We start from the raw sequence: 27,624 nt of genomic DNA, 5'->3' as shown, positions 1-27,624 counted from the left end.
AAGCCACTGCTTTGGGGTTCCACCTCCGCATGCTCCAGCATATGCCCCCTTCTGGCAAGAGCACAGAAGCTCAAGCGTTCAGGTCCTGCCTGAGCTCCAGACCTCTCCTCTCCCAGAGCTTGTGTGTGGCTTGGGGACAAATGGCCACTGGCTGCCTCTCTTACCACTGTGAAGCTGGGCAGGACAGAATGCAGGAGAACCATCTCAGCAAGAGCTCTGGGCAGCAAGTGCTCCCACCCCCACCTGCTAGTCCTCCCTGACCTCTTCCTCCACAGTCCCTCAGTGCTTCAAAAAGACACAGAGGAGAAGGTGGTCGGGTTTAGAAAATAACATTTCTTGGATCCTGAACATTTGGATGAAACTAAAAAAAAAAAAAAAAAAGATCATGAACACACATTCAGGTTGGGGTGACATCAGGGGTGAGGTCATCTTGCTTAGACCATGTGACACAGCTGCTCGGTAAAGGGACTGTGCAAGGCAGAAGTCTCCAGGAAGAAGCTGCTGCTCTGCTCTCACAGGCTGCCCTGAACATGGGGAGGGGCAGGTCTGTAGTTTGCTTTGACTTCAGGCAATTCTGATTCTGTGTGACGCAACGCAGTGATACAGCCGTGGCCTAGGCCTTGACTAGGATGTGCCGAGATCTCATGGGGCTGGAAGCAAGCTAATGGCATGCAGGCGTTGGCCACAGTGCCAGTAAATATCTTCAGCGGGGACACCATCGTAGCATTGTGTCGCTATGGGGCCAGGAGCCAGGCGGCGACGATAGGAGACATTTGGCATGGGTGGGCGAGGAAGGTGTGGGCAAGGCTCCCTGTGGCGCTCACAGTGTGTGGCTGGCTGCGGAGGCAGCAGGCATCACACAGTTCGGTCTGTCCCTGAGTGCTTCCGCACCACCTTCCCTGCGCTCACCTGGTCCACGGCCCTTGTCTCCCCGTCTGCCTGAGCCTGCGGCGGACTGGCATGATGGATGCGATGAGCCACCCCGACATGGGTCTTGTGCGGCTTGTCTCGGGCTGGGCTGGGCTGCCCGCTGGCGCTGCGGTCTGAAGCAATGGGAGGGATGACCAGAGGCCGCTCCCTGAGCTGGACCTCAGCGGACTCCCGGGCCAGCAGGAATGGGGTGGGGTCGGGCATGGCGTCCACAGGCTCCCGCAGAAGGAGTTTGCGGCTCTCAGCTCCGAACCTGTAGACCTCCTCAAACTCGGGGTGCAGCGGCGCTGACAGGCTCTTCTTCATGCGGCGGCGGGGTGTCTCGGGCAGCTTGTCCTTGGGGGGCGTGGGCTTGTAGCTGGCCAGTGCAGGACTGCCTGCTGGGCTGGCGTCTGAGGTGCCGCTGGAGCTCAGCAGCTTCTTCTTGGCTGCGTGGAGCTGTGCGGTGAGGTAGGCCACCGTGCTGGCACGCTGCTCCAACTCGCCGGACAGCATGCTCAGCGTGTGGCTTTTCACCTTTAGCTCCTCCAGGTACTTCTTCTCCCTGTCACGCACTGTGTTCTCCAGCACAGCAATGGCAGCATTCTTTTGCTCCAGCTCTTGCAGCAGCTTGTGGTTTTCCTCCTCTTTGGCCTTCAGCTGGGCCTCCAGCTCTTCACAGCGCCTCTTCAGCTCCGTCGTTCTAGAAGAGCCGTCTCCTGCAGGAAGAAGTCAGGTGCCAGGTCAGAGCCTGGCAGAGGAAGGAGATGCTCACGGCCTGTGTGGAGGGCCCTGACGAGGGCTCTATGGTAGGCGGGGTGCAGAATGGCCTGCAGGCCCTGCCCCATTAAAAGCGACCAGGGGGTCTCTGAGGCCCCTCCCAGCTCTTGGTTCCCTGGCTTACTGCGTAAAAGAACGTCTCCAGAATCTGAAGGTGCTGAAGTTAAAACAGCTTGAGCGTCAGCTGGAGTCAGCGTCTCTGGAGTGCCAGCTCTACAAGTGAAGGGCATCAGACATGTCCCTCAGGCCTAGACCCTGCTCTTCTGCCACTTTTAGTCTCCTAGTTGCCCCAATCTAGAACTTTCCCTCTCTGCTCCCTTTGGTGCTAGTTGACAGCCTGCTCTCTCTCTGACCTGTCTGGCCCCACTTCCCACTGGGTTCTACCACATCCCAGGCCTCCTTCAATCCACCCTGCTCCCCTCTTCCTCCCTTGGCTGGCAATGACTTCCTCATGGCCTAACCAGCTGCCAGTCCATCTGTTCCATGCCTTCTGCACCCACATGAATCCTGAGCCTCCTTGCTTCTTTTGTGACCACTTTTGTTGAATCAACTCCTGATCTGTGCATCCAAAATCTGCAGATAGCCCTGCGGTGCCTGTGGGTGCTGGGAGCACATTGCACCTCTTGAGTCTTGCGGCACCCTAAACCTGGTCTGTCTTGGCATTCCCCATTGGCCTAAGCCAGCAGCTTCAGGTAGACTCTGAACTCTTAGAAGCCCTATGGACAAGTGAACACAGACGTGTGTGTGTGTGTGTGTGTGTAAAGAGAGAGACTGAATCGGCAAATGGTAGTACTAAAAATGATACAGTATTATCTTGTATGAGGTCTCATGTTCTTAGTAAAAACAAAGTGAAACACCAGCTCCCCACACCCACCCCACCACGCCGGCCCCAGCACTAGACTCTGAGGTGTAGTGAGTAACACCAGCGCAGCAGTCAGGCCTGACATGCACTGCTTTTCCTCTAAGCGCTTGCAGATGGTCCCTCTTTCTCAGTACTACCTACAAGCATGGCAGGTCTACAGTCGCAGGCCTTTGATTGCATGCCAGCCAGACACAATCATTGTGTCCCCAAGGGGTACTAAGATGATGGGCCTGGGACAGTAGAACAGACTCCCAGGTGCTGGTGAAGGATGCAGTCCTTGACACTCAGAGGTTCAGAGCCAATATAGACATTATCAGAGGCACACAACCCTAGTCTTAGCAGAGCATGAAATTCAGGGCCTGGTCAAACATTGGCCTTTGCTGAAAACGACCAGCTACCCTGCTGTCTGCTCTCAGGTGCAGCCTTGGCCCAGATCTGGCAGGTGCTTCTGGGAAGTTCTGGTACTCCTGGTTCTCTGTTCACCATGAGAGGTGTACACCGCCTCTCCTGACTGCAGGCATCATGGCCTCCAAGGGAGAGAATCAGGACCCTTTTTGACCTGCTCGCTAAGATTGTATATGATGTGTGCAGAGCTGAGCGTAGTTTCACCACAGAGGAGGGGACATGCCCCCACAAAAAGCCCACCCAGAGGCTTTCCAAACTGCTCCCTCTGCTGAGGTAGCACCTTACACAGCTTTGACAAAAACTACAAGCTACTGAGGGTGTCCTAAAAGGGTGGTGAGGGGGACTTGAGACAGAGGCTTGGTAAGTAGTCTGGGCAAAATAGGGTGGCGTGAGGCTGTGACTCCCACAGCATGGGCAGGTATGGTGTTGGGGGGGTCGGGTGGGGATGGTGGTGTAGACCTGAGCTCCTGGCAGAGGACTCCGGGATCTCTATGGGAGACTGTGGTGGGCAGGCTCTCTGTTCCAAAGCCTGTGAAGCCTGACAGGCCTTTTGCAGGCACAGACAAACCCTGAAAGGAGTGCTCGGGAAATGGAACAGCGTAACCAGTGCTCAGTGGTGCTGAGGACCAGAGGAGCGACCTGAGGTTTCCACAAAGACTGTCCTCTCACAGAGCAAACTGCCCTGGTAAAGCTTAGTTAGGGGAAAGGTCTCCCCAAGACACACATTTTATACCCTTAGACCCAGCCTTGTGCTAAGGAACAGGCCATTCACACAGGTCCAGAGCTCCTACAAGGCCCTGTATCTGTCATTTCTCCGGCTGCTACTGGTTTGCTATTCCCTTGGGGGTCCCCGAAGGGGCTAAGCAGAGAAGAACATCTAAACTGCAGCCCAGAGAAAGGGGGCCCCAAACTCTGGGCCCATGACTGAGGGTCACTGCCCTCCCTATTATGGAGCGCTCGGCTTTGTAGACTCTGAAGACTGGGGAGGTGGGCCCTCAGCCTAGTCCTCACTCTGAAGACTGGGGAGGTGGGGCCTCCGCTTAGTCCTCACTCTGAAGACTGGGGAGGTGGGTCTCCGCCTAGTTCTCACTTTTTTTCCTTTCTGGCTTAAGTTACATTGAGGTTTATTTTTGGATTAAAGAAGGATATACATCCATGGTAAAAAAGTTAGAAAATTCTGAAAAGCATATAGTAGGCATTCTTGATGTATGTATCAATAAGGAAGTGAGAAAGCCACTTGTCATTCCACCCTACAGGTGAGGTGACTTAGGGTTCTGAACTCCGGTGTCTTTGCTCAGGCAACCACTCTCACTGCCAAAGGGACCCTAAGCATGTGACCAGTGGGAATATGTTACAAAGAAAACAAGAAGCTCCTCAGTGGAGAGGAGCTCTTACCTGTCAGTTCGAAACTTTTGAGTGTCAGCTCATACGTTAGATCTGCAAAGGAAACATGGCACAGGGTTATCATGGTGCACTTCACATCAGTTCTGAAAACAGCACCACATCCCAGTGCGTGAGTTCTACCAGTTCCAAGGATCAATGTAAGAAACACCAGGGCTCAAGGTTCATATCAGGGCCACAAGAGGACCAGTGCCTCAAGAGTTCCCCTCCTTATCTTCCCAGAACATACCCCAAGAGCACAAAGTTAGCGAGCAGCTGCCCCATGTACTGCAGACGACCTGCTGCTCTAGAGCAAGACCCGCAGCTGTGTGCTCAGTGCTTTCACGACACGGTGTGGAGCCCTGCCACTGGCAGGGGTGTGGGCCTCAAAGGGTTAATCACATGGACACATGAGCACGAGGAGTAGCCTGGCGCAGCTGCTGACCCCCAACGATGTACATGCTGATGGCGGCACCCACCTGTGCAGTGCTGCTGCAGCCGCCGGATCTCAGCGTGCAGTCCCTTCAGTGTGCTGGCATGCTCCCGCTGGAGGAAGAGCAAGTTCTTCTGCGCACTGTGCAGCTGGTTCTCAAGGTTTGTGGCTGCCATGCTGACATCCAGGTGACCTGCAGGAGATACAAAACTCTGGTCACTGTTTCAAGCATCAGTTGAGAGACGGTGGGGCTGTGGGTACAAGTCATTAAATGTGTGGGGAGCAGGTGAGGGCTGGGGCTCCAGCTCCTGCCACGTGCCGGGTCTGTGTGAGAACCAGCTGAGGCAGGGGTGGCACTCAGTACAGGACTCCAGGCTGCTCCCCGTCCTGGAAAGGAAGCAGGTTCAGGAGGTGAGTGGAAGAGTCAATAGATACGGAACAGGGTTTCTTCAAATTCAGATCCCACCGACCCACATGTCCTGACTGGTGTGACTGCCCCACCGCAAGAGGCTCTGTAACTAGGAAGCAGTAGTGCCCCACAGAAAACCTGGTGCCAGGATGCGTGCAATGCCCTCTAAGTATTACTTGGAGGCCCTGACAGGTAGAGAAGAGGGGGAGGAAGGAAATATCCAGAGAGCAGTTTTCAGAACCCAGCAAGGCCCTGATCCTGTCCTAAGTACATTTCACGGGGTCACACACTGGCTACAGAAGTATAGGTCTCAGGTCCTGCTCTCATCTCTAGCGGAGTGATGTGAAGTCAGGCCATCTTCTAGAGTAATTCAATGGTAGTAACTCAAGACACCTGGCACAGCATTGAGAAACATGGAAGACAGAATGCAGATTAGTCAAGACAACTCTCAGTGCCTCTCCTAATGGCCATGCTGGAGAGCCCTCCTGCAGGAGCCCCATTTCTCAAGGGCCTCCAGCGTGCCTATGACATCTGCTTAGCATGTGGCTGTGCTGGCGGCAGCACGTCCACTGCCATCACTTCTAGAGTTGTGTTCACCTCTAAGAACTGTTCCCACTGGGACTTCAGACCGTGCTTTCTTTCATGCACACCATCAGCCTGGACCGTTGGGACTCCACCCAGCTCTGCCTGCAGAAGAGCTAAAAAACGCACAGAAGGAAATAGAAATGACTGACAGGGCCAAATAGACATCCTAGCAGAATTAAGGTGAGAAAAAGCAGGACATCTGAATTAGAGGGAAATGTCAAGGGAAAGCAGACTGTGGCAAGGCACAAAATTTGGTCTGGAGGACATGAACTGGTGAGCTCCATCTCTGGAAGCCACTAGACAAAGCACGTCAGCAGCCTCAGAAACCAGGCATGGGGCAAGGTGGACCCTGTGACTCTTGAGACCCCAGTACTCTGTGCCAAGTACATGGCCTTGGAAAGGGACACAGAAGAACCAGTACAACCAGGGCACAGTGAGAGGAGACATGTGAAGAGCAGCCCTGGGCCTGCACTGTCTCTCAGAGGGCAGCCTGGCCTGGTATCTGAGCCTCCCAGTCATGACTACCATTTCTTTCACTCAGAAGCTCTTCTTGCTCAACCTGGTACAAAGTCTGGGTCCCACCTGGACCATGGTACTTGGGACTGCTGGCTTGGGAGGCAAGAACATTGACATGGTGGTGCCTTACCCTGCATTTATGTCCTGGTAAAATTCACAAGGCCTTCCCTATGCCCTGCCTGGCCTGCTCCATCTTTCTTTCACGTGGCCCACGTACGTTCCCTTCCTCCTCCTGCTCATGCTCTGCACAGTAGCTGGGGAGGTGTGGGTATGTAAGATGCCACTGTTCTGCCCAGCCTGAGTCTGCTCCTGCCACTCTCCTGGCCTCTTTGGAGGCCCAGTGCACCACCAGTAGTGCAGCTTCCCTCAGGGCCTATCCGTGCCATCCAATGGCAGAACAGCCTTCTGTACCCGGCTCTACCTCTGACCCCAGGATCCCTGAGGTCTCAGCCCAAGGTATGCTGTTTTCCAAGCGCTAGGCTCAAATGAGGCGTTGTGCCTCACATCCCTGGCCACTGTCCTAGGGAACTGTCAGAATGGGTTTATGAGCATGTGTCTCTTGCCTTCGTCCTTGCACAGCCTGAAGGCTTGTCCCTGCCTCAACCTAAGCCCAGCCCTGTGGCTGCACCCAAGAGGCCATGGTAAATACCAATGGTGACCTACAAGCACCAAGTCCCATGTTGGCAGGGCTTCCTTCTCAGGTCTATCATTCACGTGGCATACATGCCCGAGAAAGCATGTGCTATAATAGTCTGAACTTTAATGAACCTCATGCAGCTCTGAGAGAGTAAATATCTACACAGGGACCTGATACTTGCTTTTATAGTCTATGCCAGGCCCCCCGTGGCACCCTGTTCCAATCCCCGAGTAGTGGCTAGGTTTTATTTGAAATCCATTTAAGTATCATTTAAGGAACTGTTCCTACTTGGACTGCCTCAGACTCAATGCCGACCCTTGTTCCTACTTGGACTGCCTCAGACTCAATGCCGACCCTAACTCTGGACTCAGGAATTCTTACCCCAGAACAAACCCAGGTGTGCAAGGAGTGCAATGCACCACTGGGGAGGCTTGCAGAGCCCTGAGCACAGGAATGTACTCTGACATCAGGACAGGGACTTTCAGCTCTGTGGTAGTCATGGCTGTCTAGGTCCCCTTGTGTCCCTCCTCTGGGATGCCTAAGAGTCTCCAAAGAGGCGGCACCTGCGCAGGTCTGGGGGTAAGGCATGTGTATGTGGAGTTCAACTATGGCCAGATGGCTAAGTGATTTTCTCACCAGCTGGGCAGGATGGAGGTGCTATTGGGTCCCTGGATCCCTAGGGGAAAGAACTGCATAGCTTAAAGCAGTGATGTTACTTTTCTCCTGAGTTACTGATACCAGTCCCTCATTATTGACGACACAGGACATGGAACTGGTCCCCAAGCTACTTGAGGAGTCAGACACATGGGAAAGGGTACACTGCCGGGTCTAGAACTGGTTGGTGTGATGGATAGAGTCATCTGTGGGGTTTCTGCAGATGACTAATGGGTCCCACCTACCTCCTCAGAGCACCTTGCCTCTACTGCCATTCTGTGTGGTAAAGGCACTACCCTGATCATGGCTCTGAACTGTGGCCTTTGCCTCAGGGTGATCCAAATGCCTCTGCCTTGCTGAGAGCCATCAGTAACTTCACAGCTTTTTGCACAAGGACAGGCAGCAGGGGCTGGACACTGGTCCCTTTCTCTTGGAGACCTTGCCCTCAGTTGCAGGTAGAGTTCCAAGCCACTATCATTACCAGGGCCTGGCCCAACCCCAGTGAGCACACACTGGCCTGTAGTCTTTTTCTCCAGGCAGCTGCAGCAGTGGAAACGGGTGTCCCTTAACAAGGTCACCTTGACTGAATAGAAGGGTGAGGCACTCAGACACTTGCTGCAGTTAATGCACCACAGAACACCATTACTTCACACGTCCCCTCTGCATTCAGCAGACCTATCAGGGAAAGTCATTGTGCATTGTGCAGAGGGCTGGAGAGACCCAGTGAGGTAGCTCCCAGGGAACTGTGCCACCATTCCTGGGGATAACTCTACACTAATGGAGGCTAAGGGCCCTTGCCAGTATGAAGACAAATGGCTTGCCCACAGCCAAGCCCAATTCTCATCCTGACTTCCTGGTGTTGGCTGCCTCCTAGCTCCAGGGCATTAAGATATGGGCACTTCTGCGCCAGCTCTCTGTCATCTACTCTGATAGTCCTCTTTACAGGACAGAGGGATGTGCTCACCGAAACAGGCAAGCCAAGAAATGTTCTCGAATCTGGCAGTTCCGCTAAGCCTCGGGGTTTGCTGCAATAACCTTCAAGGCCAGGCAGGTGGAGATTTACACAGGAAGGCAAATGCTTTCCTGTGTGTGTGTACACATTCAACCTCTGACACAAAGTGCACAGACAAACCTGATGCAACTCAGCTCCAGAGAGGGCTCTCTATCTGGGTTTTCAGTCCATTCCCAGGACACTCATGAACCAGCCCTGCTTTTAGGACAAGAAGGTGGGCAAAGGCCCTGCCTTCTGGGCCTCTCCAGCACCTTTGCAAAGCAAGGTTGCTTCAGAAAGCTAACAGGGATCTCACCCTCAGTGTGTGTGTCCTCATGCCCTGGAAACCAGCAGGGTGGGCCAAGGGCCAGATTCACACTCATCCTTTCTGTCCCACAGCCAGGTGATAGCCCCTGGGGACTGACTCAGTACAGGGTGTCCTGGGCCACAAGTAGTGCTCTGCTCAGCTGTGGGCTGCCAGATTCCACTTGGTTATTATGTCTATGGGGGTAGACCCAGGATCAGGTCCAGATAGTCTCTTTCCAAAATACATCCCTTCACAGCCCCACCCCACTCTCTGCACACACTCATCTTGGCCTATGTTTTCACGGCAAGCATCTGATGCTCTAGCCAGGCTGCCTCTCCCCAGCCCTGTCCCTTTGGGTCCCCAATATTATCCTGCGCTCATGCCATGGCATCCTTTGCGCTTATATATGGCACACCCTACAATACAGGGCCTTTGCACACCTTCTTCCCCTCTGTTTGGACTACTCTGGGCAACCCCCACTTTCTTCCCTCTTTCTTTCTTCCCCCAAGAACTCATGCATTATTTATGTATTTCAGATAATTTTATCCTGCTCCACCACGGGGCTGAGTAGAAAGGCTGCGCCCAAGTTACCTCACATTAATCAAAAAGCACTGCAGCTGCATTGATCTGAGCATGACCTCACCCCATAAAGTCTCGACAGTCTGAGAGATATTTTACAGCAGCTACATTTAGTAGACAAAGAGAAATGAGTATCTTTGGGGAGAGGGGAGGGGTCTCATTTAAACACAGGCTCTGCACTAGCCAAAGCAGCTTGATTCACAAAGCCATGGTGTTAACGATTTCAGAATATGAGAACAGTGCCTAGTGGTGACTGAGAGGTGGTTAGAGCAAGCTATTCTTGAGTCTACTCATCAATTAGTTATAGCTCATTCACAGTGGATTCTCTCTTCATGAAGGACAGATGCACTGTCTTCCCTACTTTATGACAGGACCTTGTCTTTATGGGCACGACACAGCATCTCCGTGTTGGGACTTAAGGACCACTGGGGCTTTTTGTAGGAACTTTATGTACTACTCTGGTGTCCTGAAGCTTAAGTATGGCTATTAGAAAAGGGAATGGCCAGGGAAGAAAGAATTTCTCCAGAAATTTCTAGGTAGATGTGTGGGCTCATGACATGAGGGGAAGAACGTCTCCAAGTAGTTGGCCAGCAACCTCTGTCTCCACAAGAAGAAATTCAGCCCCAGAGAAGATCTACAGAGCACAGTGGGAACAAAAAGAAGAGGGTGGACAAACGGGAGGCGTGGGACTGGGTCTGGGGTGGAAGTGAAGCCATTAGCTGGAACCTGATCTCTGTGACAGCTCACTTCTGCTAAGTGCACCGGCTCTGGTGCCTGGCATACAATAAGTGCTCGATGAATGTCAGTGACCTACTGCTATGTAAATACAAGCTCATAGCTCTGCAAATTTACTTCTGGGCTGTTTACTTGCTTGTATTAGAGTATTTCCTAAACACTAAGTATGAGAATAAGCTGGCAAATTCTAGTTGCTTACAAAGAAGACAACATAAAAGTACAGAGATATATGTACTTCTTTGCAGCCTTCACAGTCCATCTCCACTGCAGAGGGCCATCCAGGGAAGCCAATAAAGATGGACAGATGGCAGGTAGAGCCAGGAGCCCAGGGACAGTAAAACTACTTCTTCCTCTGAATCAATCTATAGTACTCTACCAGTAGCTAAAAATGGCCTGAGGCTAAGTAGTTGCCCTCCCCTGGGTTTGCTTTAATACATACCCTGGAGGAGGCTGTTGAGATGGCTCAGCAGTTAAAAGTGCCTACCAGACAACCTGAGCTCAATCCCTAGGATCCATATGGTGGAAAGAGAGAACTGACTCCTACACGTTGTCCTCTGACCTTCACAGTCATGCTGTGGTATGTGTACACACATGGTACAATCTCACACACACACACACACACACACACACACACACGATTTTAAAAATGCAACAACTTTATCATGTATGAAGACAACACAGACACAGCTTTGAGTTCACAGTAACCTAGAAGACTGAGCCGATATGAGCTGTGGGAACCTCCAGTTGGCACTTAGGAAATTCATCAACGAGCAGGTCATCTGAAAACCCCCAAAGAAAAAAGAAAGAAAAAAGAGCATTAGCCCCAGGAAAGCAAGCATTTGACAAGTTTCCAGAAATATCTTGTGAAAGAGGAACAGAGCTGCAGCACTAAATATTGAAAACAGGTGCAATTGATTGTTTTTAATGAGAGAGAAGATAATCTTAAATAATCAGGGTGTGTTGGCCTGGAGAGATGGCTCAGGAATTAACAGTACTTGTTGCTCTTGCGAAGGGTCAGGGTTTAGTTCCTAAAAATCCACACGGTGGCTCTAAACTGCCTGTACTTCTAGCTCTATGGGAATCCAATGCCCTTTTTCTGACTTGCTCTGGCACCAGGCACCACATGGTGCACAGACATACATGCAGGCAAAACACTCATACACACGAAACTAACCTAAACAAAAAGAATTAGTTTCTTAGTTTTGTCATTTAGTTTTTTTCACATGTATGAATGTTTTACCTCATGTATAATATGTGCACCACACATGTGCCCTGTGTCCTGAGAAGTCAGAAGGAGCTTTGGATCTTTTGGAACTGGATTTAGGAATGGTTGTGAGTTATCTTGAAGTGCTGGGAATCAAATCTGGGTCATCTGCAAAAGCAACAAGGGCTCTATCCAAACTGCTGAGCCATCTCTCCGCCCAGGTTTTTTTGTTATGTTTTGAACAGGAACCATGAGTTTGAGCCACATATAACCCCATGTAACCTGAAGAGGCAGCATGCTGTCTATGTGGCATGGTGACTTATAGGGACAAAAGGAAACTCTCAGCTATAAGATTAAGCACAATGAAGCCGGGCGTGGTGGCGCATGCCTTTAATCCCAGCACTCGGGAGGCAGAGGCAGGTGGATCGCTGTGAGTTCGAGGCCAGCCTGGTCTACAAAGTGAGTCCAGGATGGCCAAGGCTACACAGAGAAACCCTGTCTCGAAAAACCAAAAAAAAAAAAAAAAAAAAAGATTAAGCACAATGTACTGTGTCAGAGCAATAAACAAGCTGACTGGCATCAACCGAAATAGAAAACTTTATGCAGAGATGTCTTATGGGGCTCTGCTCTCTAACTACACAGTAGACATTTTCTCTGATGTGTTTCTAGAGGCAAACAGAAGAAACCAACCAACCAAACTCTTACTTTTACACAACACCCGCCACACAAAGGCCTCTGAGTGCTTGGTAAGGAAGGCTCAGGGAGCATGGCACAGTTGTACTGTGCAGAGATGAAAAGTTAACAGCACATGCCTGTGATTGGTTAAGCTGAAAAGCTCACGTTTAAAGCTGTATCAGCCATTTTACCTTTTGAGTGTCTAAGTCAAAAAGGAGCTTTGCTTCATAACAAAATGCCCAAGGATGTACACAAGAGTAGGAAAACATTACTTTCTAAATGGTGGGTTATGGGTGATTTGTTACTTCTTAAAACTTCCAGACTACAGAGATGATGGCTCAGCAGTTAAGAGCATTGGTTGCTCTTCCAGAGTATCTGGGTTCAATTCCTAGTACCCAAATGGTGACTCGCATCTGTCTGTAATTCTGTTACAGGGGACCTGACACTCTCAGCTTGTCTACATGGGCACTGTCCACTCCTGATAAACAGACATTTGTGAAACCAAAACACCCATACACATAAAATCAAAGCAAATAAGTATTTTTTCATTCTATTTTAGTACTACCCAAAGATCACTTTATAGTCAGAAGAAATGATCAAGTGTTCTCTCGTGAGAAAGGTAACATGTCAGGGAATCTACCCAAGCAAACAAGAATCCACTGGAGGCAAGTTTTACAACAGCAACAATTTAGTGCCAGTCAGAGAATGACAAGAGACGGTGGGTGCCTCCTCTACCCACACAGTCTACCTTCCTGTATCTTGAAGACATTATCCATCATATAACACAAGCCCATCAACAACCCTCCAGCCACCGACATCCATTTCCTTCCAGAAGAACGCACAGCCTAATGTTAGGGCTGTAAAGATGTGATCAGAAGCTGGCAATTAGGCATGGAAACATGATACCCAGGCTGTCTGGGAAGCCTGTGGTCACCTGAGGCCTGCATGATGGACTTATTCCCATGTTCCTCTTACTCCGATTAGCTCACACTTTCAGAGTTGCTATTTAAAACCAAGCCAGGCACCCACAATTGGATAAGGGGTGTGTCCCTCTGTGTGCAAGGTCTCCTCAAGAAAACAGGTCTGGAATGCAGGGAGCTGATGAATTTTTAAATGGGCTGTGTAGGCCAGAAAAGGTCAGCGCCCAAGCTCTCCGTCACAGGAGTCTTCTCTGAGGGCCTTGGCCTTGTGGAACCTGAGGCAGAGCTTACCCTGGGAGGTAGGAGCTCCAGACCACAGGCAAATCAAGCCAGGACTTCAGACTCCACAGAACACCCTAGACACAAGTGGCTGCTGGGATAGCAGTGGGCAAGGCCATGTAGAACAGAGGTGCTGCCACTGCTACTTCTGCATCCCCCTCTTCTCCTGCACGCAGCACTAAGGGTACCAACTCTCTGGGGTCACCAATCAAGAGTGACCACTACTGGCAGAGAAATCATTCATGGCTGTGCAAAACTATCACCTGTGAGCTTCTCAAGCTGGCCAGGTGTCAGGATCACCCTGCGACAACGAGGTATTTGAATCTCTGTAATATAGTACAGACAGTTCCACCGATGAACTTTTAAAGGACAAGGGTCTATGAACACCAGTCCATGGACCCCTTGAGCCAGAAGCTTAATATCATCGAATTTGCTTAAAACTTATTCTGACAGTGCTTCGTTCTGCCACCTAGACTAGCCTTGAACTTGCCATAGCCCAGGCTGACCTCAAACCTACCATCCTCCCGCTTTAGCTTTCTAAGCGCCAAGATCACAGGCGTATGCCACCACACCTCGATGAAATTTGTTTTGATATTTACAAAGCCTAACTGGATGATCAGTTTTTTTGATTATGTACTTAGCAACCAAGACAGCATACCACAAAAGCACCCAGTATATAACTCCACTCCATGCATACAATCACTTGGGGAGGGAAGATTAGCAAACAATCTGCAAGTATAACCTCCTGATAGAAGTACTAAACACAGGAGCCAGGGGAAGGGAGACCAGAGAGGCACCCGCTCGTGTGTACCTGTCTCTCCTCCAGGCAGAGAAGATCCCTTGGCGGTAGGATGGGACATCAATTATCACAGCATTCCTGGCACTTTGTATGATACTAGGTGGCACCAGGCCTTAACTGGCTAGTAAGTACATAGAGTACGGAAGGACAAAGCTTCTTCCTTCTGGGAAGGCTGGGTCTTAGCTGAGCCCTAGAAGATGGGCAGACCTGGGGAGGAAAACACGAATGAAACTTTACAATAGTGTAACCACGCGCTTCTTGACTTTGGAGAGGCATGGAAACAAGGTGGGATACACTGGCTAATGCCAGATTTACTACAAGAACTACAAGTTACATACCAAGAATTTCTCACAAAGGCTGGAGAGATGGTACAGCAGGTAAAGGCATGGCTGCTCCTGCAGAGGACCTGGGCTTCAATTCCCAGCATTCACATGGCAGCTAACTATAACTCCAGTCCTAAGACATCTGACACACTCTTCCAGCTTCTATGAGCACCAGGGACACACGTGGTTCACAGACACACATGGAGGCAAAACATATTTTTTTAAATGTACATTTAAGTTGAGGTGCCAACCAAGGTGGGGGAGGCTATCAATAAACGTGCGGTTCCCCATTTAGCATTTTGACTGGCTAGGATAAAGCAGAGCACAAGAGAGGAGAGGTAGAGTGGCCCAGGTCTCTCAGCTCTGGGGGAAAGCAGCCATAAAGGCTTACAAGGTCATGCTCACTGAACACTCTTATCCAGTCCATACCTCAGCAAGCAGTTAGCAGGAAGCAAGGCTGGGATTCACTCTGAACCACCCTGACACACATTCCTAAAAAACTGCACTGTTGTACTCGTCTGAAGGAAATGCCACCAGCACCATCACAGCCAGCACTCACTGCAGTGGCAGAACACTACTAGTTAAGGTGCCTTCTTTCAAAGTTCCCTCTCCTCTTTCGTCCTGCAGAGCTGAAGCTGTGAGTAGTTAATGTGGGGCCTTTTTGTTTGGTGCTAACAGTCCAACAGTTTGGACAAGGGATGTGGCTGCTCATGAGTGGCACCTCAGAAGGAGCTGTTTGCCTTCCAGCTGCAGAGGAGCAGCCCCTGTACTGGGTTAGGAACCTGGATCCTGCTTGTGAGCTGGTATAGAACACTGTGAAAATGTGCTGCTCTGTTACTTCCCATTGAGTGTTTTAAACACCCACGTTTCAGATTCAACAGAAATCTTTTCAATCCATCCTAGAAATCCTAAAAATTTGCTTTTCTGACTTACTTGACAATGTACTGTCTTCCAGTACAGTGCAAGGTGACCTCTTTTGATGTCACAGAGGCTGTGGTTTGCTGGCTCGCTGGAGGAGGGGCTCAGGCTTGCTTCTTATAAACATCAGGCCATGGCTGCTGGCTCCTTCCTCATTCAGATCACTTGCCCGTTTAAATGCTGTGACTAAGATGGATGGACAGAAGTAGGGCAGTGGGGAAGTGGAAGGAACAGCATGCGAGACACTGTGGGGAGGCAGAGGGCTCTGCACATGGCGCCTACCAAGAGCTGGCCTGCTTATGCAATCTTGTCCCTGCTCTGAGTCTCGACTGGAGTGAGCTATTACTGTTTTGCCCAGATAGTCTACATGGCCATTGTCTCTCTGTGTATGTACAGCAGCTGGAAGTACTCAGAATTAACATGCTCTTGGGCACCACATCTGGAGCTATTTGGGTCACTATAGCTAGTGAAGGGGTGCTGCCTGCAATCAGGAAGCCCCAAGTGGCTGGCTCTGCTCTGAGGCGAGGCTCTTAGGATTTGAGGTTTATGCTGCTCTCTTTGGGATTCACTGACAAGTATGGCTATATGGAGCTCATAGGAGGGAACCCCTGACCAGGCACCAGCTACTGACCTTGGAAGAAAGGGCAGCTGTCCTGAAGCAAGCCATCAGAATGATCCTGTGTAAACTTATCTTGACCCTCACCATCCATGGTGAGCAAGCCCACAGCGGTTCCACTCCGCCTGGCCCCATGTTGGTCCAACTCAGACACCTCTATGTTCCCTAGGCTCACATAGAAACTCCATGTAGCTTGTGACTATGAGTGCTCCTTCTCAGTTCTTGGCAGAAAGATTTTGGTTTTCTTGTCTAAACACAAAGCTAAACTGAGAAATTGAGCCCTGCAAACAAGGCATCTCTAGTATTATGGTTATGAAAGATAAGGTGTCTTTAGAGAAATTCTGTGGATACTCTCAAGTCTATACAGAGCTGGTCAACTCCAAGGATACTGTTTAAAGGCTTTAGCATTAATTCAATATAGGGAATCTCTGTGTTTAAGGAGACTGCTATCTTAAAAAGACACAGGTCCATCAAGATGTTGTTGATGTGACCAGACACTTCTACTCCTCGTAAAAATTCTTCAGGATGGAAGGAATAAAATAACAGGCTCTGTGGTCAGCAGGACATCCTGAGTACAGGGGGCTAATTTAAGCTTTGCAATCTGCATGAATATAATAAAAGTTAAAGAAATCAGTGCTAAAAGCCAGGCATGGTGGCACATGCCTTTAATTCCAGCACTCAGGGAGGAAGAGGCAGGCGGATCTCTGTGAGTTCAAGGGCCCCTGTTCTACAGAGTGTCCAGGACAGCCAAGGCTACACAGAGAAACCCTGTCTCAAAAAAACCAAAATAAATACATAAAATAAAATTTAAAGATACAGGGGTTGGAGAGGTGGCTCAGTGATTAAGAGCACTGGCTGCTCTTCCAGAACACCTCGGGTCAGTTTCCAGCACCCACACAGTGGCTCACAACCTTCTGTAACTTAAGTTCCAAGGATCCAATGCTCTCTTCTGGCCTCCATGGATTCCAGGAACGCATGTAAATCAAAATTGTACAGTCATATATTCAGGCAAAATACCCATACATACTTTTAAATCTTTAACAAAATAAAACAACAACAACAACAACAACAAATGCCTGGCTTAATGACAGGCTGGAATCTTGGGAAGGTGTGGCAGGAGAATTATAAATTTGAAGCTTTCCTGGGCTATAGAATGTTCTAGACAACTCAGACTACCTCCAAAAAATAATAAATAAATAAAAGAGCTGAAGATGTAGTTTGGCCAGGCGTGGTGGCGCACGCCTTTAATCCTAGCACTTGGGAGGCAGAGGCAGGTGGATCACTGTGAGTTCGAGGCCAGCCTGGTCTACACAGTGAGTCCAGGATAGCCAAGGCTACACAGAGAAACCCTGTCTCAAAAAAAAAAAAAAAAAAAAAAAGATGTAGTTTAGTGGTAAAGCACTTGCCCAGTACAGTTGAGGCCCTGTGTTCAAGACCAAGCACAGTAAAACAAAACAAAAACACCCAACAGCCCCCAACTCCCCACGTTCTTATACTAAGCACAAGAATGAAGACATTCTAATGTAACATGGAATACTGTAGTGACAATTTTGAAATTTTGTTTTCTTTAAAAAATGCAGAAATAGGCCCCCGCTCCTTTCTCTTTCTTGACTTCATCTTTGAGGTAGCAGCATCGCCGTCTGCGGGTTAGTCGCCAACATGCAGCTCTTTGTCTGCGCCCAGGAACTACACACCCTCGAGGTGACCGGCCAGGAGACGGTCGCCCAGATCAAAGCTCATGTGGCCTCACTGGAAGGCATTGCCCCCGAAGAGCAAGTCATGCTTCTGGCAGGCTCGCCGCTGGAGGATGAGGCCACCCTAGGCCAGTGTGGTGTAGAGGCCCTGACCACTCTGGAAGTGGCTGGCCGCATGCTGGGAGGTAAAGTCCATGGTTCCCTGGCTTGTGCTGGAAAAGTGAGAGGTCAAACTCCCAAGGTGGCCAAACAGGAGAAGAAGAAGAAGACAGGCCAGGCCAAGCGGCGAATGCAGTACAACCGTCGCTTTGTCAATGTCGTGCCCACCTTTGGCAAGAAGAAGGGCCCCAATGCTAATTCCTAAGTCCCACTGTGATCCTGGCACTCTAATAAAGCCATTTTGCCCAGAAAAAAAAATGCAGAAATATTACAAGAATATGTTTTCATTTTAATCCCAGGTGTGGGTAGTATGGGGCTGTTTGGACTGCCTGCAGCAGCTGTGACTTGCCTCGTGCTTTAGCAGCGCCATGGTTTTGACAGCTGCAAACAGTTTCTGAAATTGTGTGATGTTTGGAATTTTGGAAACTTTTCAGAGGGTATATAAATGCTAGGGCCCCCGAGAAGGGTGTCATTAGTTGTTGGTTACTGGGGGGTGGGGGTGTGGTGGGGGTATGGTGTGATGGGGTGGGGAGGGGTGGTTGCAGTTTGTTAGTAGTTGTGCTCAAAGAAGAAGCAAGAAGAAAGAAATGAGACTTGAGGATCTCCCTTTCCCTTTCTTTCTCTTCTCTCTCTTTCCCTCCTCTCTGGTGTTACGGGGAGACTGAGTATAGGTTCTTCAAATGAAGTAAATTGTCTGGAATACTAAATGTCTCTAGAGAAGCAGGGAAACAACAACAACAACAACAACAAAGTAGCAAAATCCAGCTACAGAGGATGACACCAAAAACATGTCACACTTTATTGAGGCTCTTAAATTCTTTCATGCATGGTCTTCAAGTTTGGCTCCCCTTTGTGGAGTAACAATATACATTATGCGTTCATCATGCACCTTTTCTTTGGACTCTTTTACGTTTAACTCGTTGTTGAGTGTGCTTGCGCGTCACAGAATGCGTGTGGAGGTCCGAGGACAACCTGTGGAAGGCGGTTCTCTCCTTCCACCATTTGGGTTCTGGGGATAGAACTCAGGTTGCCAAGGCTTGGCTACAGGAACCTTTGCCAACTCAGCCATCTTGCCAGCCTAATAAAACATCTTTCTTTAGTCTTAGTGCCAGGAACTAAAGTCACCATTAGGAATGTGCATGGAACCGAACACCAATATGACCCTTGTACAGCTCAGATCCAGATGCAGAGAGGCTGGACTCCCCAGCATACTAATTCACATGGAAGAATTCTCTTACAAAGGGAAACGATACATATCTACTCTTTCAGAGTAAAGACACAGCCTCTTCATAAGCCCCTAAGACGACTTAGATATCACACATATAGCAAATATAAAGTTATGCTATTAGCTGAGAAATATATGCAGGTGTCATATTTCTCTGCCAGTATTGAAATAATAGTTACTGGTTTTTTTTTTATACTTTGCTTTCTAAAATCCTTAATTTCTTATGTACTAGTGCTGTAATGGAATGATTAGGTAACAGTATGTATTTATCTAAAGATGTACAGAGAAATTAAAATTCAAATGGGGAAAGCAAACCTGTCACCCACCTGTCTTTGTGGGTAATAGCTAGACAGTTCTGAACACTTGCTTTTGAAGCCCATTGAGGATGATTATTAATCAGTGTATTATGGGCACCTGATGAATTCAGTACACTTAAAAACTATAATATATTGCCACTTACACAGACAGCTTAATACAGAAGGACTATATGTGAACATCACAACACAGTAAAGAAAACCAACGAAAACTGTATACTGGAGGAGAAAAGGCTAAACAGCTCCAGCAATGTGGCCGATCTTCGGGATGCCTCCATCCTCAACACAGAAGGGTCTCCACTCTTCATGGTAGCTATCCTCTGCCCAGAAGACCAAACACCCTCACACTGACAGTACAGCACTAGGATGTTGGTGGGGGCTCCCTGACTGTGGCCCCTGAAGCCACTGATGGGTTGCACATTATCACGCATCAGGTCTGTTGCATGACCCTTTCTGCTTGATGTTCTTAAGCTGACTAGTTCTCTCCATGTTTTAACTGTCCCAGGCCAGGCCTCATGTAGGAACCTTAGCAGCCAGGTAACCTTTGGTATTCCTCAGACAGGCCCGTGGAAGAAGCAAAGGGTGTTTCCCTGTACCTCCTGGCTGGATGCAAACAAGAAGGGATGCAGGGAGACTTGGGCAGAGGCAGGTGCTCTGAGCCTCCCAGCTTACCAACAGCTCTGTATGAGTCATTCTGCTCAGGCTCGTGCTGTAGGGAGCCATTAGGAAACAACAGGAGGGCTTTTGGGGGGTGGGGGGCTTATAAATATACTCAGATCAGGTCACTCAAACAGGAGTGGCTTCTCCACATCACATGGATGCTTCTCTGTGGGAAGGATTGTAAGCTTTGTCACAGGTGAAAGCAGTCTTGGCGGACTCTGCCCTTGGACACACCATGGATACTCCCTGAGATGAACCTTGAGATAGACTGGGTGGAGCCATCCTGGGCCTGGAATTTAGGAAGGGGACCAAGGGACTCCACCTGGACTATTGTGTTTCTACTCAACCCTCAATGGGAGAGGGAGACCACCCCTTGCCCGTGACAGACAGGCAGGCGGAGAGGACAGAGAGAAGAGCAGCAGGTTCAGACTGGGCTTGAACGCACATGGATCGGGAAAAGGATCAGCTAACAGGCCAGACCAGCAAGCAGGCCAGAGACACCTAGGGACCCATCCCATGGAACAGATACCGGAAGGCTCACTCTTGTTTCCCTTTAACCTTTTTTCCCTTTTGTGTAAGCTAGTTGGGTTGTATAATAAAGTTTAATTGTTAAGAAACAGAGCCAACACTTCTCCACTCATCCAGAAGATAGCTACATGCAAAGGCTGACACATGACTGGCAAAAGCCTGTGAAAGATCTTATTCCTGGATCTAGCACATTGTGTGTTGACTCAGAAGCATACACATGACGGGAATGCAACTTTGTGTTCCTCCATGTTTTCACTGTCTCCCAAAACAGGACTGGGTGATAACAGGTTAAAGTGGAACTGTGTGCAGTACCGTGACAGTACTTTGTAGAGACAGGACTGCACACAAGAAATCAACAATTAAAAATCTAGAACTTTCACCTAAACAGCTGGGCAGCTGTGAGACCTCTAACCACTCCTTCAGCTACCGAGCATGGATGTGTGTGATAAAGTAGGGTTCTGTCACCAGAAGCCGTGCTGAAGGCAGCAATGAACGTCGCTCCCTTGTGTGAGCCCGTATGTCTAGGGGCAGTCAGACAGCAGTCCAAGTCCTCAGCCCACAGCTCTGCAGGTGTAGTATGCAGAGCCCCAAAAGTTGTCGGGTAAAGTTCCCATGATGTTCTAGAGCCAGGCAGTGGCATGCAGCGCTGCTGAGTCTCAACCATGGCTGAGACACAAGACATCTCAAGAGGTTACTCCTGTCTCTAAGAAGGTTTTGTTCTGGACTTCTTTTTCTGGCTTATTGTCCCACTCTAACACTCTAACACTCTAACACTCTAACACACACACACACACACACACACACACACACACACACACACACACACCCCTCTTTGCTCCTATCAGTGAGGTCTAGCCTCAGTACTCTTATCACTAGGCCCCAGTATCACAACCTTGGTACCAAAATAAACTATCAAAAACTGCCTCAACCACTTACAATTTTGTTTCACACTTATGTATTGGGGGCATGTACACACGGTATGGCGGGTGTGTGGAGGTCAGTGGGTGATTTGGGGAAGCTGGTTCTTTTGTATAGGATTTGGAGATCCAAATCAGATCATCAGGCTCAGCAGCAAGTACCCCAGCTTGACTTCTGCAAAGTACTGCCGGGGTACTGCTAAGCCACCCAGCCAACTTGTCCACTTTTTTCACAAGAAGTATGCTTACTTAAGACCTGTGCACAGGGCAGAGCCCACAGGGGCTATATCCTTCCTCCCCTGTCAAAGAACCACATCTCCTTCCCCAGAGCAACAGGCAAGCCCACAAACAAGTGCCTTCATGGCTGAAATATGCTACTCTCAGCTTCTGGGGGTTTCTGGTCGGGTCATAGACATCCAATCAAAAAATAAAGATGAAGCTGGGCAGTGGTGGAACACACCTTTAATCCCAGCACTCAGGAGGCAGAGGCAGGTGGATCTTTGTGAGTTCAAGGCCAGCCTGGTCTACAAATTGAGTCCAAGACAGTTAAGGCTACACAGAGAGACCCTGTCTAGAAAAACCAAATAGGAAAGTAAGTAAATAAATAAATAAAGATGAGCTACTATAAAAGACAAAGACTGACATGCCTCAGAAAGGACAGGCAATACTGATGACCTCAGCTCTAGTCTTGTCTACAAGGATGTAAAATTAGCTGCAGCTTTCTTTATCCTCCAAAGCTTTAGTACCTCCCAATGCGGATGTCACTAGTCAAGGAGGAGAAATAACACCTGTGTCTTTTGCTTGGGGCAACGTATGTGACGGCCGGAGAGACAAGAGTTCAAAACACCTCCTTGAGAGGAGAATGGGACATGAGCTCAGCTTCCTTCTCCGGAGAGACAAGAGTTCAAAACACCTCCTTGAGAGGAGAATGGGACATGAGCTCAGCTTCCTTCTTCATCCGTCACTGGAGAAATTAGGTTAGAAGCCATTCGCACTCCCAGGGGAACTATCCACAACAGAGACAAAACTTGCCCTTGTGAAACCAGTGTCTCATGCATCCCCCCACGATGTCAAAGACCAATACCTTTCCAGGGTAATTCTTCACTTTTGGGTAAAATGTGCAACCTTCAGGGCCACAATAATCCTAGAAACAGCGATGTATAGTAGCAGACATACCTGAAACAATCCCAGTATGAAAGTGGCCTTCCAGGCTCACAGACTCTGGCCACACAGCAAGTGAGGAGGCAACAGCACGCCACAACGGCCTAGGAAAGAAGCCCAGGACAACGGGTCTCATGCAGAGCTGAACTTGCTCTGCTCTAGGGCCGCCGAACAGGACACAGAGATATAACCCGCAGAAACAAAGTACTCTCTCTTATAATGCATTCATCAGGGGTTCCCATGGCCCCTAAGCACCACGCCTCTTGGGTTTGCCCTCTTGTGTGGTACTAGCCTGGGGATTTCACTGCTCAGTTTAGAAAATGCTTCGCTCAACATCAAGGAGAAAGTTCCCTCCCTTCTTCCTTTCCAGCCCCAGGACAGCATGCACCTTCCATTCTGGGAAGTGGTGAGTGGGAAACAATCACGAACAACTGCTCTTTGCTCTCAGTATCATTTGTCATGAACAAGTCTTACTCCTCACTCTAAAGACAGGTCTTGGAGTGTAGTGCCAGGTGGCTTTGAACTCAGGCTTCTCCTGCATCAGCCTGCTGGGTGCTAGGATTGCAGGTGTGCACCATCATGCCTACTCAACACAGACATCTTTTAAGATAACTGTGCTATTTTCTAAATGCCTGCCTTACTTGATCATTTGTTATTTTAGAAATAATACTTAAAATAACTTTGGGAATCTTTTCCTGAAGTAATATATTATCTGTTTGGTTATTGAGACAGGGTCTCTAGACTACAGAGGCCTGGCTGTCCTGAACTTGCTGTGTAGACCAGGCTGGCCTCAAACTCAAGAGATCCGCCTGCCTCTGCCTCCTAAGTGCTAGGATTAAAGGCGTGTGCTACCATGCTCCGCTAACATTTGCTGCTTTTGCAGAGGACTGTGGTTTAGTTCCCAGTGCCCATATGGTGGCTCACAACCATCTGGAGCTCCAGTTGTGGAGGATCCGACAGTTTAACTCCATTGGCCTCATGACCATTCTGCTGCACTTTAGTCACTGGCCACATCCCAGAGTACTAACCCCAATTAATGCACATATCTGGGAATCTAGTCATTATTCTAACGCTGACATAGCTATTCCCAATGTCAGTCAGCTCAAGATTGGCTTAGCACAGACAGGGCACATCTTCCATCTTTTTCAATCGCAAAGCCCTTGTGCTGTCTAGTTTTATGTCAACTTGACACAAACTAGAGTCATCAGAGAGGAGACAACCTCAGCTGAGAAAATGCTTCCATAAAATCTGCACATTTGGCAAGTCTGTAGGGCATTTTCTTAAATAGTGATTGATGTGGGAGGGCCCATCCCCATTGTAAGTGGGGCTACCTCTGGCTGCTAGTCCTGGGTTCCATAAGTAAGCAGGCTGAGCAAGCCTGGAAAAGTAAGGCAGTAAGCAGCACCCTTCCATGGCCTTGATGACGCACTGTTCTATGGACTGTGAGTTGCTCTTGGTCACGGTGTTCCGTCCCAGCAACAGAAGCCCTAACTGAGGCAGCTCCTTTCACCATCTCTTCATTTCACAGTGACTCTTTTTGGGTTTGGATATATTTAGAAACCATCCAGAAAACACTGAATACAACTACTATGACTTGACTGTTTTGCTATGAAACGTGAGTCATATTTGAGTAATGAAATAAACAAACTAAAATGCAGAGCAAGCACAAGATTCATGTCCTTACCATCTGCAATGTCCTCAGCTCAGGAAAGCACACCTTTATAACTTGCTGACTCTCAGAACACATGACACTAGCTCATTTTTAGCAAGAAAGACTTCTTCCTTCTTGTTGTTGTTGTTGTTTGTTTGCTTGCTTTGAGACAGGGTTTCTCTGTATAACAGTCCTGGCTATCCTGAACTCACTTTTGTAGACCAGGCTGGCCTCGAACTCAGTGATCCACCTGCCTCTGCCTCTGGTGCTGGGATTAAAGGCGTACGCCGCCACGCCCTGCTGATAATTCTCTTTTGACTAGGTGGTTATTAGAGAAAATAAAAGCCAGAGGAAGAAGTATATAACACATTTCCGACAACACAAGTGCTTTTATCTCTAAGGCCCCGAAACAATGCAAAACAGGACTCAAGTCACCTCTGACAGCAAGCAGATAACCCAACAAGGATCTTCCCAGGATTCAGGTAGGTGCCTGGGGATGTTAACATGCCCACAGCTGTAGAAGGCGGCAGCACCACACATAACAACAAACCCCCACAGAGCTGGGAGGGAAACAAAGTCCTGCTATCCAGTGGCCACTGGAACCTTGGGAGACCCTCTAACAGACCCCTCCACACACAGCCCTTCCACACCTGACTCAGCATTCACTGCGCTGGGAGGAAGCTCAAGTTCTGATCGTAATACTGCTTTTATATCGCCAGGACACTGTCTTCTTGTAAGTACTCAGTGTCCTCTTCCTTGCTCAGGAATTACTCTAAAGCAATAAAAATCCCTCTGCATGGCAGACCTTCAACTGCCAAATGTTTCTGCGGGGGGGGGGGGGGGGGGGGGGGGGGGGGGGCGGGAACAGCAGAGCCTACCCAGCTGGTCTGGACTTCCAGGCTCTGTTTGCCCAGCATTATCAGGCCACCTCGCCACTGCCCTCAGAGTATATGAAGTTCAAGAGATAGTTAATCTTAGTTAATAAATGTGTCACCCAGTATGAATTAGGATCTATTTATGGCTGACCTTGTTTTAGACAAAAGAAAAGAGCTCTGCATATTTTCTTGCCAGAAATATGAGATAATGCCTTACAAGTATTTCTTAAAAGCATCAACATCGTAATTAACGTCAGTCCTGCTGCAAACACACCCTGACAATTAGATAATGAGGCTAAAATCGATTTTCCAACCTAGAACAGATGAGAGTTAAGAACCCAGACTGAGTGAGGTGTTCTAAACAAAAGGAGTCATGTGTTTCTTTTAAAATATTGAACAATTAAAACCCCTAATTTCCAAAACACCAATTTGAGATACTTGTGTTACAAGGAAAATTCTGGTCTATGCAAATCATTGTTTTATACTTTAAAAATATAGCTAAACCAGGCCTGGGGCTAGAGCTCAGTGGAGCCCTGTGTTCAACCTTCCACACTGCAAATTCAAACAGTAAAATCCAAACGAAACTGACTCATAACATACTACCGAGGAGCAATCCAAACTATTTTAAGGCTTTTCAGTAGTGGTGTTCATATGCACACACAAACATAAGGAAGCACAAGTCTTAAAGGCTTTCTCCCAAACATATTAGAAATATTCAGCCATTTTGGTGAACTGTCAGCCAAAGGGAAAACACGAAAAACTGGAGGCAAAAGTTATTTGGAATGCTAGCATCTTTTTCTTCCTTACAATTCAGTGACGAGAGAATGCTGGAGACTTCGTAATTAGCTATGAATTAATAATGCCAGCGCTAGTTAGATAAATCTCAAACTTAAGTTCGTAGACTGCGACCTGGTTTTAACACTCTTTTTTCTTTTCCTTTCTTTGACAGAGGGTCTAACCATTATTAGCCTTGGCTTGCCTGAAACTCGCTATGTAGAGCAGGCTAGCCTGCAATTCGGAGATCCACCTGCTTCTGTCTCCCGAGAGCTGAAATTTGAAGGCGTGCGCCATCACGCCCGGCTGCTCTAACACTTCCCAAAGGTGTCTGGAAGCTTGTACTTTGTTATGAAACCGACCGGTGACTCCTGTCACAGAGCACGGTCACATTTTTCTCCTCGGCCACCTCGCTGTCATCCGTGGACTAGACAGTGCAGCTAAAGACACTTGAGACTTGGCTTTAGCCCGCAGGGCCGGGTCCAGCCCGAGGAGACTGCAGCCGGGAGCGGCGTCCCGCTACCTGCGAGAGTAGCCGGCGCGCGCGTCCGCGGGTCCCCCCCCACCCCGGTCCCCGGGAGCCCAGGGCGGGTAACTTACGCCGCCGAGCCAGACAGTCGCCAGGGCTGCAGATCCGGGAGGCGGCAGGTGTGGCGCGAGCGGACGGCCGTGGACCGCAGCATCCCGCCGGCGTCGGGCCGGACCCCGGGGCGCTGCCCCGCACCTGCAATGCGGCTCGTACTCGGCCCGGGCCGGCGGTTGCAGCCGTTGCGCCGCGCCTCCCCCGCCGCGCCGGTGCGCAGCCTGGCGCCGAGCCCCGAGAGCCAGCCGTCTCCTCCTCCTCCTCCTCCAACCTCCTCAGCGCAGGTGCGCGCCTCACCTGCCACGCTCCCTCAGGCGGCTGCGGCGCTCGGCCTGCTCCTCGCGGTGGCTCGCGGCCCATGGGCAGGGACTGTCAGAGCCGGGTGCTCAGCGGCCCTGCCGCGGGGCACGGAGACTCAGGAGACGCCGCCCGGCCGGCGCATCTCTTCCGCTCCCTCCGAGCGCTCGCCGCGGTGCACGCCGGGAGCCGTTGGCTGCCCGGCTGGTCCTCTCACTTGAGGCTGTCTAAGGGGAGGATGCGGCGCCCAGCTAGAGAAGGGAGGGCCCGGGGCGGATCGATACCCTCACTGCGGAGGGGAAAAGGGGCGACGCCCCGCTCCCTGCGGCTGCGGCAGGGCAAAGGCTAGGGCGAGGATGAGGAGGGGGAAAAAAAAAAAAAAAAAAAAACCCTGGAGGGGTTAGCAACACGCAAGCGCACTGCCCAGGTGCGGCCGCACTGCGGTTGCCCTGGGTAACCAGGGAGGGGTGGGGCGGGGATAAGGAGGGGTGGGGAAGCCGCACGGGAACGCGCGTGCGTGTGTGGGCGGGGACACGAGGCTTTAGGCACGCATGCGTGCCGCGCTCCCCGCCCCCTTTTTCTCCCCGCCCCTCCCCGGGAGAGTGGGGCGGAGAAGCGGAGCTGGCCCGCCTCGCGCGTGCGCACGCGCGTCTTTTTTTCCGGCCCCCGCCCCCCGCCCCCGGAGGCGTCTGGGTGTTCGGAGCGCGCGCGCGCGGCTCGGAGACGCACCTGTGAGGTGTCCCCAAAGGGGGAGAGTGAGAGAGAGAGGGCCGGTGGGCGCGCGGAGTCCGCGGCCTAGACGCGCTCCTCAGCCACGCTCGGGAGTGAGTTGGACCGGCTGGCGGCAGAGTGTGTGTATGTCTGTTTCGG

The 27,624-nt window shown here is 49.9% G+C and overlaps 2 protein-coding genes across 3 annotated transcripts; one reads left to right on the top strand and one right to left on the bottom strand.

Moving 5' to 3' along the window:
* Positions 1 to 180: 180 nt before the first annotated feature.
* Ccdc92 (coiled-coil domain containing 92) lies at positions 181 to 26,962 on the bottom strand. 2 transcript variants are annotated; one of them, XM_051161437.1, is made up of 4 exons: positions 26,755 to 26,962; positions 4,816 to 4,962; positions 4,352 to 4,393; positions 181 to 1,628 (listed from the first exon to the last, which is right to left on the bottom strand). In XM_051161437.1, exons 2-4 carry the CDS (start codon positions 4,943 to 4,945, stop codon positions 856 to 858), a joined length of 945 nt encoding a protein of 314 aa, XP_051017394.1. In that variant the 5' UTR covers positions 4,946 to 4,962; positions 26,755 to 26,962; the 3' UTR covers positions 181 to 855. The 2 variants fall into 2 exon arrangements, with proteins under 2 accessions (XP_051017394.1, XP_051017395.1); XM_051161438.1 differs by lacking the exon at positions 26,755 to 26,962 and adding an exon at positions 26,475 to 26,578.
* Positions 17,546 to 18,018, top strand: LOC127202715 (ubiquitin-like protein FUBI). The gene has a single exon (XM_051161439.1). The coding sequence runs from the start codon at positions 17,576 to 17,578 to the stop codon at positions 17,972 to 17,974; it is 399 nt and encodes a 132-aa protein (XP_051017396.1). The 5' UTR covers positions 17,546 to 17,575; the 3' UTR covers positions 17,975 to 18,018.
* Positions 26,963 to 27,624: the final 662 nt, after the last annotated feature.

Source organism: Acomys russatus, chromosome 19 (assembly GCF_903995435.1).
Source record: "Acomys russatus chromosome 19, mAcoRus1.1, whole genome shotgun sequence".
In the NCBI taxonomy this organism is placed as follows: Eukaryota; Metazoa; Chordata; class Mammalia; order Rodentia; family Muridae; genus Acomys; species Acomys russatus.
Note: the sequence above shows the minus strand (reverse complement) of the source record. Positions and strands in the feature narration are given on the sequence as shown.

What these genes read in the sequence shown, in the direction of transcription:
- Ccdc92 (XM_051161437.1), bottom strand. Translation starts at nt 4,945, where the DNA reads ATGGCAGCCACAAACCTTGAGAACCAGCTGCACAGTGCGCAGAAGAAC. An exon ending in GCTGCAGCAGCACTGCACAG is followed by an intron (nt 4,394 to 4,815) that starts GTGGGTGCCGCC and finishes TTTCCTTTGCAG; the next exon opens with ATCTAACGTATGAGCTGACA. An exon ending in CAAAAGTTTCGAACTGACAG is followed by an intron (nt 1,629 to 4,351) that starts GTAAGAGCTCCT and finishes TTCTTCCTGCAG; the next exon opens with GAGACGGCTCTTCTAGAACG.
- LOC127202715 (XM_051161439.1), top strand. Translation starts at nt 17,576, where the DNA reads ATGCAGCTCTTTGTCTGCGCCCAGGAACTACACACCCTCGAGGTGACC.